The sequence below is a fragment of the Drosophila arizonae genome, chromosome 5 (genome assembly GCF_054131065.1).
Source record: "Drosophila arizonae isolate 15081-1271.41 chromosome 5, UAZ_ARI_1.0, whole genome shotgun sequence".
NCBI lineage: Eukaryota > Metazoa > Arthropoda > Insecta > Diptera > Drosophilidae > Drosophila > Drosophila arizonae.
This window is the reverse complement of record NC_142925.1, coordinates 17,928,270-17,938,113: the sequence shown is the minus strand read 5'-3', so window position 1 is coordinate 17,938,113 and position 9,844 is coordinate 17,928,270. Positions and strand designations below refer to the sequence as shown.

General features: G+C 36.9%; 2 protein-coding genes across 2 annotated transcripts; one reads left to right on the top strand and one right to left on the bottom strand.

The window, feature by feature from the left end:
- Nucleotides 1–3,150: 3,150 nt before the first annotated feature.
- Nucleotides 3,151–3,960, bottom strand: LOC108617638 (larval cuticle protein 2-like). Its single transcript, XM_018013477.2, has 2 exons — nt 3,802–3,960; nt 3,151–3,749 (listed from the first exon to the last, which is right to left on the bottom strand). Exons 1-2 carry the CDS (start codon nt 3,811–3,813, stop codon nt 3,309–3,311), a joined length of 453 nt encoding a protein of 150 aa, XP_017868966.1. The 5' UTR covers nt 3,814–3,960; the 3' UTR covers nt 3,151–3,308.
- Nucleotides 3,961–7,684: 3,724 nt separating this feature from the next.
- On the top strand, nt 7,685–9,722 carry Mal-A2 (Maltase A2). Its single transcript, XM_018013370.2, has 3 exons — nt 7,685–9,216; nt 9,348–9,476; nt 9,537–9,722. Exons 1-3 carry the CDS (start codon nt 7,718–7,720, stop codon nt 9,607–9,609), a joined length of 1,701 nt encoding a protein of 566 aa, XP_017868859.1. The 5' UTR covers nt 7,685–7,717; the 3' UTR covers nt 9,610–9,722.
- Nucleotides 9,723–9,844: the final 122 nt, after the last annotated feature.

Here is a 9,844-nt window from a genome sequence, read left to right as displayed (position 1 = left end):
TTTATTTATTTAATTATATTTTTTATTTAATTTTACTTATTTTATTTTATTTTTAATTTAATTTTTGTATAGATTTTTATTTTTAATTCTCTGAATTTATATATTCAATTTTTGTCTTTTGTTTTTTTCAATACATAGGTTAGAGAGAGATTGAGATTTATTTATTGATTTACATTCTGGTCTGTGAGTGTCTAAATTTCTTAATTTCTTGCTTAATCTTCTAGCCTTGGTGTCAACCCAACTATTTAGCTGTGACTGTTGGTCCACTCGAATTTTAAGTGTATTTTATGGAGTACATTTAAGGTTTATAAATATGAATAAATTTGAATAGTAAAAATGAAACGATATGGCTTTCCATTCACGTGAATACGTGAGCTGAACTAAACTTCGTTTACTTTTAAGCATAAATGCGAATAAAAGCCAAATATATTCTTTTTGTACTAAATAAAATAAGTTTAAAAAAAATCTGTATTTGCTTTAAATTTATTACTATTTAGTGTTGAGTATATGCAACTAAAATATATTATCATAACACAATGGCGATATAACATTACTATATAATATATACATACTATAAACTAACTGAATGAATTTGAATAATAACAAGTAAGAACGTTGCAGTCGGGCGATACCGATTGCAGAAGACTCATTCACAGCCCAAACGCTGTCAACCAGAGTATATAGTGCAATTTTCAAGTCTAGTGCGCAACAAAAAACAGGGCATGATCCCATTTAAAATGGGAAAATCATCGATAGCTATTGCTATGATCATTGCATAATTGCATTCAAATTACATGCATATGTATATAATTTATACAATTTTGACTTTTAATAATATACATGTATTTATATCCATATATTGGATACCGGCTTCAAGCTAGCAGCAGATCAGCGCGATTTTACTATACATGTGCACACACTCATCGTCTATTCTATGCGTACAGACAGAAGCGCGCCTTTTCTCACATTCTTAGAATTTCGATTGATTTCTGGACTTTCTAGCCGTTACTGTAGTTTTGTCTGATGACGCTCTCTTATTAAGCTATTCTATTTTAGCAGCTGAGTGCTCGAGCAAAGCAATGGCGCGGGTGCTAAGGGCGACGCAAGTAACGTTAGAGTAGGGAGGTTCGAACCTCTACTATGTTTTTTTTTTTTTTTTTCATACATTTTTCGTTTTTTATAAAATAGATATTTTATTGGGAAGGTGCGAGCTTGACTGAATGGCACTTAATACTTTTCATTTTCTTAGTCGAATAATTTTATAAGTTTAAATTTGTTTCTTCTTAAATAGCCCTCAAATACATATATGCAAATACATACATATGTATATATGTAAGTCTGCACGCATAGCATCAAGCATTCCAGCCTTATACACGCGCTCATTTGTATGTGTGTATGTATGCACACATAAATGCGTACTCTAGCATATTCTAAGAATCTCGTTGCGATTGATTTGTCTTTGCATTGTTTTTGAATTTCCAGCCACCACTCTGGCTTTTCTTTGCTATGTGGCGTCATAACAATAATGTAATTTCGTTTTAACTTCTATTGATCGAAACGACGCGGTGGTGCTGTAGGCTGAAGCGCCGACGACCATTATTTTAGCTATTTTGACAAACATGCTGTTTGGGTTGGGTGCGAGTTCAAATCCCGCGGAAAACACTTTTTTCTAAATTGCAAATTTTTGTTATTTTAGCTTCTTTTAAATTTTTTTTTAAATTCATAAAAATGTTTCCTTTTGTATTATGAATATCTATTAAGCTTATTTATATGTACAAATGCATAAATAGATGGCTGACGCATATAAATGTCGCGATACGGGCACTGTAAATGCCGATTGCCACGCCCCTAGTGGCCGTCGACTCCTCAATTTTAGCCAGTTCTTAGAACGAGTAACCGGTTACCTAAATGCAAAATTTGAATTCTTACGCTCAAAAAATGTGAAAATTACAGGGTATTTTTCGATATGCCACGCCCCTAAAGAGGCTTAAAAATTATTTTTGGGGCATCGATAGAGGAGGCTACCAGTAACTTAACTATCCAAATTTGAAGCTTCTAGCTCTTAAATTGTAGGAGATATAAACTTTTGCGGTTTGCCACGCCCCCTATGGGCGGACATATATCTACCATAGCTCGTTGGACTTGGGTGATCAACCCGCGTATATATACCAAATTTCAGATCTCTAGCATCAATAGTGCCTAAAATATAGCAGAATTCGAAAAATCACTATATCTTCAGGTCCGATTTGCCACGCCCCTAAGGGACGTAGATATATAATTTTTTCACCCATCTTCATAGAATTAAAACATTAGCTTACGTGCAATTTCAGCATTCTAGGTTTATAACTTTAGGAGATACAGTTTTGTCCGATTTGCCACGCCCCTAATGGGCGGAGATATATCCGCCATAGCTTGTGATCTTGGGTGGTTGGCGCGGACCTACATACCAAATTTCAGCTTTCTAGCTCTTCAACAAACATGATTTCTGGTATATCGGAAAATGCATTTTCCGATTTGCCACGCCCCTAGTGGGCGGATCGGGAAAATTTTAACACTTTATAAATCGGAGATATACACGAGTATGTGTTCCAAATTTCAAGTCTCTAGCTTCAATAGCGCCGAAATAGATTGCGTTCATACGGACAGACGGACAGACGGACAGACGGACGGACAGCAAGACGGACATTGCACAAAACCAATATACTCATTTCACTTTCGTGAATGAGTCTAAAAATGAATAAATGTGATTTCCTTTGCACTGACTTCCGCTGGTCTAAGGAAATTATGAAAGGCAAAATGAATTCTTGAGGAAATTCTAGAATGAATAAGTGAATTGCTTCAAAAAGTATACTAAAATTATAAATAAATAAATAAATAAAATAAAACATAATAAATAAATTAAAAATGTATTATTGTTTATTAGTATTATTTTCGATGTTTTTCAAGCACAATTGCTGAAATAAAACAAATTTATAATACATTAATAATATAATTATTATATTGATATAATATATTAATAAAATATTGTTAGCAAATGTTTTTAACACCTGCAAACTTTGTGAAACTAAAATTGCTCACATTTTATTCAACATGCTAAATGATTTCTCTGCAAATCTCAAATTGATATATCGAAATTAAGAAAACAATTCATTTTCTATTCATTGCAATTAGATATTTATTATTTAAGTTTAAGTGAACAACTTTCATTAGCGGTGAAGAACTTATCGACTATGAAGAGATTTCTGAGACTAGTCCGTTGCACGTTCCAAGTCTATCTAATGCAATCGGCTCTGGGAGCTCGTATCGCTTTAGTGGTGGATGTTGGGATGATGGACATTGTGGACCTCGGGCACATGGGGATGCGCCGCGATCCAGGCAAGGGAGCGTGCGATCTGCTCGGGAATGGCGGGAATAGCAGCGCCCGATGGCTGGTAGCCGTTCTCATCGGCCACGTACTTGATGTCGATGTGCTCGCCCTCGGGTGAGATCCAGCTGAAGCTGCCGTGGATGTTGCCGTGAACATCGCCGCTCTCGGAGCGGACGATGTGGTTGCTGGTCTCCAGGCTGCTGTCAAAGCCGTCGGCGCGCACATCATCCTTGCGGGACAGCGTCTCGGCGTGAGACTCGTCGCCATGATGAACGGGCACTGGGTGGGGCACTGGCACGGGCAGTGGGCGTCTCGGCAGTGGCTTGTGCTCGATTGGGTGGTGCACAGCGGCGACCAGGCCGATGACGGCGCAAAGCATCACCTGGAAGACAATTGATAAGCGAACGTTGCCTGCTGCTCCTTGGTCTACTTACAATTTTGAACATCTTGATTTGGTTTGGGTGCAGCTGAAGACCGTAGAGAACGAACGTTGACTGATACCCCAGCTTGGCCGACCTACGGCTTTTATACAATTCCAGTGGGCGTTGTTCGATCTGCGCGCTGTCCAGTTTTGCTCTTGAGTTAATCCCAGCAAACAGTTACGTCGGTGAATTATGACTGTACCCGCCGAGCCCCCTTCCAAAAATTATTAGCTCTTGGAGACAATTTCAAAGAAGCATCGTCAAATTAATATTGTTGTTAAGGTGAATAAACAAGTTCAACTCAAACTCGTTCACATTTCAAAAGCAAAAACGTCAGCATTGTATCACGAGCCCCCCAATTCCAGTTTCTAATGTGCAGTGGAGCAAATGGCCAATAAAAAATTGCAAATTTTCCATAATTTGTCCATCCGTCTAGAGTTCTTTTACCTTGCATAAACACTAATTTATAAATTGTTCTACTTTTTTTTAATGAATGTCTATAAAGGTCTTAAAAGCCAGCAATATAAAAAAATAGGTTTTTTCATATTTAACAATGCAACGAGATTTTTAAAAACAAATTAAAAATGCCAAAGATTTATAAATTATTATACTAATGTCAATTGTTATGCAGCTGTGCAGCACTTAATTGAATTATGAGAACATTAAAAAATATGCAAAATATTTGTTTAGTCAATGGTGTCTAAGAACCACTCAGACTCTCTCTCTCTCTCTCACTCTCTGTCTCTTTCTCTTTATCGCGCTCTCTCTTCGACTTGCTCTCTCTATCTTCCTCTCGATATATTTATCGATCTCATTCTCTTTTTTTTATTCCTTCCTCTATCCCCACCATCTTTCGATCTTCTTCTTCTTTTTTTCTCGCTCTCTCTTTAGCTTAGATACACTTTTGTTAAATATATATATATTTATATACATATGCATATATTTATTTAGCAATAGATTTACTTGTGCTAGATTGTTCTATGTAAATAATTGTAATTTTACTGCATTGAGTATAAGAATTGACTAATAATAAAATATAATATGATAAAATAATATAAAAATTTCAGAACAAAAAAATATTCTATTCCAAAGCAAAGAGTTATTTTACATAAATATATATATTTATATATATTATAAATATTTTACATCTATTAGGGTTACACATAAAATAGAAAATAATTTATTTTTAGGCAACGAAGTATATATTTATACATATATTTAGTTCAAGTATCACATATATAAGGAATATATTGTATTTATTAGAATGAATTAGATTTCCACACATATTCACAACTTTTGAGACCAAGTCTCAATGGGGGAACTGACTATAGGAATAAAGTTCTTCTGCCCTATTTTTAAGAGTAAACAATAATTAGAATTGAGTATAGGAAGAAAGTTACCTTAACCTCTTTATAGAGTAAACAATAATTATGAACTCCCACCCATATAAGGCCATAATAAATAGGAATATCATAACAGTGGGTCATATTGGGCTAAATATATTACGAGCTTACTCATCTATTCATTTAGCTCAATAACTCTGAAATATATGAAATGTACTTGAATGACTATACAAAATAACCTAAACCAATAAATGAAGACCGTATTAGGTCCAAAAATATTAATTTCTAAATAAATGTAATATTTCTTCCCCACCGTGAACGAGTATTTAGCAGTCAGTGCTGCTCGACTGTAACATTTTTAGTTGTTTGAGTGTGACACCATTAAAATAAAATAAACAAAAAGCAAACAGCGAAATAATTAAAACTGTAAACTTGGTTAGAGCATTTTAATTGACATCAAGCAAATGCAATGTGAAAGGTCTCAAAACGAGTATCTAAGAGGCGGCACCAACCCTGGAAATACCGCAGTTGCTCTCACCACCAGATTCATGCGGCAATGCAAATTCGTTGAATGAAATTTGCTTTAAAGAAACGCGCTCATGCATTTAGTGGACAGCACACACACACACACACATACACACAGCCAGACAGAATAGCTCCTCCCATTAATTAACTAAGTATAAATCTGAGGCGAATCTAATTTATTTAAAAGCACATCAACTTATTAATGGCCAACGGCTGGCATTAAAAATAAAATGATAAAAATGAAAGAATATTTTTCCCAAAAATAAAGTCGAGCATTTAAAAAAAATGTCAAGAGAGCAAGCGACTGGTCACAGCTGACAGCTGTCAAGTGGCCAGGAGGTCACGTCCGAGAGCTCTTGGTCTTTGGGATTTTATTGCGTGAAGAAAAAAGCCGCAGTGCCTCACGCTGCCGGACAGCACTCGAGGGAAATTTAAAACTATGTGGGTCGAGCTATTTACGATAGTTAAAATTAAATCAAGCTAACATATAGTTTTAATAATAAATTTGTTCTATTTAAAAATACAGTTACCTTAATAATTCTCCGTAAATTTTAAGATATTTTTGCGTTTTATGCAGTGTTATCTAGAATTTCGACTATTTAAGTCATAAATAGCTTGTATTTTATTATTTGGCTTCCTTAATGCTTTCTCTTTAAATTGTATTCATTTGGGAATAGAGTTTTTGCCTTTTGTTCGAAATCCAAGACTTTCGAAAACCTTTCGGTTCACCGTCGTTAAGGAAACAGAAAAAAATTAGGAAAAACAAAGCCGTTGGGCATCTGAGTGCTATGCTCGGGTCACATAAAACCATTTTATGACAGCTCTTTGCAATTCCGAAGAGAACAAAACAAGTTGTCAAGTTGATATCGACGCCAACGCATATGACTGATAAGTCAATGTGTGAGGTGTAGGGAAGCGTGATCGACTAAAAAATACCGTGCAATCGACAAAGGGAACCAGTACGAGTATATAAACAATTTTAAATGACATGGATTCAACAATTATCAATCGTAAGAAAAAATATAAAAATAAATTTAAACAAATGCATAAATAAAAAAAAAGAATGTATGTAAATTAAGATATAAAAAAGTTAGTAAATTAAATATAAAATTAAACTATTATTTTAAAAAATATAAAATACACAAAAGATGTAAATATAAAAAAATTTACAAAATTATATAAATTTAGGAAATCAATAAATAGGTAAAAGAAATAATTATACAAATATAATTGCAATAAAAATAATATTTAAAAATATATAAAAAATTTGTTTTATATATATTTTGATTACATCCTAATGCAAAATAAATGTTATATACATATATGCAACAACTAAACTAAATAAATGGATAAACGAAATAATTAAATAAATATAAGAAGACATAAAAAATATAATAAAAATAAATAAATTTAATAAAGGTATAAAAGTTATTTATTTATTTATAAGAGTTAACTATAATTAAAATTATAAGCTAACTTAACAACTAAAGCGCTAAGGCTTTCGGCTTAATGTGTATAAAATATATTTTTTTAAATCTTCTCATGCAAAATAAGTATTTTAAATATAACAATTAATATAAAAATATATTTATACAAAAAAATAAAAAATATAATAGCATTAAATTAATTGAGATATGTTTAAAATTTATTTTATTAAATCTCATAATGCAATTAATACTAGAAATTAATTTAAAAATATATGGATATCTGCTAATACAATTAATCTTAAAAAAAAACTGCTCATATTACTTGAAATGAAATTAGTTGTAAGATATCTAACTATTTGAGTACACAAATTGTAGAGTAAACTGGCGATTAAATATTAATTGAATACAAAAAACATCCAATACAAACTTGTGGAGTGTCGGAAAGGCAACTTACGTAATCAGCCAGAGTGTCATAAAAATGGGCAGATTGCCCACACTGTGTGGGCTTTATACGGCCAATACGAGTGCCGTTGACGTTTTTAAGTTGGGCCTTATCGCCGCAATCCATAACGAAACATGGCAAAAGCAATTGATATTAGCTAATTGATTTTGCAACACTCAAACGCGGGCGACATGTCGGAGCGAATACTTCTTGGATTGCTCGCAGCGCTAGTCGTGGGTGGCGCAGCCGCCTCGACGGACATCGATTGGTGGGAGAATGCGGCGCTGTATCAGATCTATCCGCGATCCTTTCAGGACAGCGATGGCGATGGCGTGGGCGATTTGAAGGGCATAACCCAGCGCTTGAGCTATCTGAAGGAAATCGGCATTACGGCCACTTGGCTGTCGCCGATATTCAAGTCGCCCATGTCCGATTTCGGTTACGATATATCAGACTTTAAGGAGGTCGACGAAATCTTTGGTACTATGGCCGACTTCGATGCGATGATGGCGGAGGCCAAGGCACTGGGCCTGAAGATCATCTTGGACTTTGTGCCGAACCATTCAAGCGATGAATGCGAATGGTTTCAGAAGTCCGTCAATCGAGAGGATGGCTACGATGATTTCTATGTGTGGCACGATGGCAAGCTGAACGCCGAGACAGGGGAACGCGAGCCGCCCAGCAACTGGGTCAGTGTCTTTGGTGGCTCCCAGTGGACCTGGCATGAGACGCGCCAGCAGTACTTCCTGCATCAGTTTCAGGTGAAGCAGCCCGACCTGAACTTTAGCAATCCCATGGTGCGAGAGCACATGCTGGACGTGCTGGGCTTCTGGCTGGATCGCGGCGTGGATGGCTTTCGCATCGATGCCGTGCCGCACATCTACGAGCACCGCAATGCCGATGGCAGCTATCGGGACGAGCCACTGAGTGGCTGGAACAGTGATCCGAATAGCTACGACTACTTGGATCACATCTACACCAAGGATCAGCCGGAGACTGTGGAGCTAATGTACGAGTGGCGCGACTATCTGCTCAAGTATCAGCAGGAGCACGGCGGCCCCACCCGAGTGCTGCTCGCCGAGGCCTACAGTCCGGTGGAAACGCTAGCCGCCTACTTTGGCAATGGCACGCGGCTGGGCACCCAGCTGCCAATGAACTTCCAGCTGATGTATCTGAGCGGCTACTCGACGGCCAGGGAAGTGGTGGGCTCCATCGACTACTGGATGCAGACGATGTGGACGCAGCACCAGACTGCCAACTGGGTGGTGGGCAACCACGACACACAGCGCGTGGCGAATCGCATGGGCGCCCACAAAGTGGATTTGCTGAATGTGATTGTGAACGCGCTGCCCGGCGCCTCGGTCACCTACTATGGCGAGGAGATTGGCATGTCGAACGTGGAGACTGAGTGCACGGAAATCTCCTGCGATGACCGCGATGGCGAACGCACACCCATGCAATGGGCTCCGGTTAGCAATGCTGGCTTCTCCACAGGCCCCAGCACCTGGCTGCCAGTCAGTCCGGACTTTGAGCGCTTCAATGTGCAAACCGAACGGGGCGTGGCTCGTTCCTCGCTGCAAGTTTTCAAGGGACTGCAGCAGCTAAAGCAGAGCTCTGCCTTTCTGTCATTCAAGAAGAAGAATGGCTTCTCCTATGAGGCCATCACGGAGCAAGTGCTGCAGATTGTGCGGTAAGTCGAATAAAATAAAGAAAATTAAAAAATAAAAGAATAAAAAAAGTAATAATAATAATAATAATAACAATGATAGTAACAATAATAATAAAATAATAATAATCATATTTGTTCGTTCCGCCCCACAGCACCAACAATCTTAATGAGGAATATCGCATCCTTGTCAACATGGGCAATGGCATAGAGATTATCGATGGCCTCGCAGACAAGGTCTTTGAGTATATACTGGTTACTGCCTACTCGCTGCACAGACCTGGGTTAGCTGATGCCACTATATATTCTAGATATTATATACTCATTGCCTTTACTCATTTCAGGGAGATGATTGACCTGAGCAAAAGACTGCTGCTTATGCCGTATGAAGCAATCGTACTACGCTGGCTGGCCTGAGTCATCGAAATCTGTTGAACTTAATCAGTGCATTCTACGAGCCTCATAAAGATTAAAGTTAAATCTAGAACAGACTTTTGATGTTCCGTTATTAAAAGCAAAATTCAATTTCATTATTAGTGGTATTTACTCGAAATCATTTTATGCCCTGTGAATAAAAGAAATAATGGAAAGCGATAGGTTGATTTTATGAGCCTTAACATAACTCATACTTTATTCACATAGATATGAATAA

Bases quoted from the DNA above. Each gene is read 5' to 3' on its own strand.
- Mal-A2 (XM_018013370.2), top strand. From the start codon at position 7,718: ATGTCGGAGCGAATACTTCTTGGATTGCTCGCAGCGCTAGTCGTGGGT. The intron at 9,217-9,347 runs GTAAGTCGAATA...TCCGCCCCACAG, and splicing joins CAAGTGCTGCAGATTGTGCG to CACCAACAATCTTAATGAGG. The intron at 9,477-9,536 runs GTTAGCTGATGC...TACTCATTTCAG, and splicing joins TACTCGCTGCACAGACCTGG to GGAGATGATTGACCTGAGCA.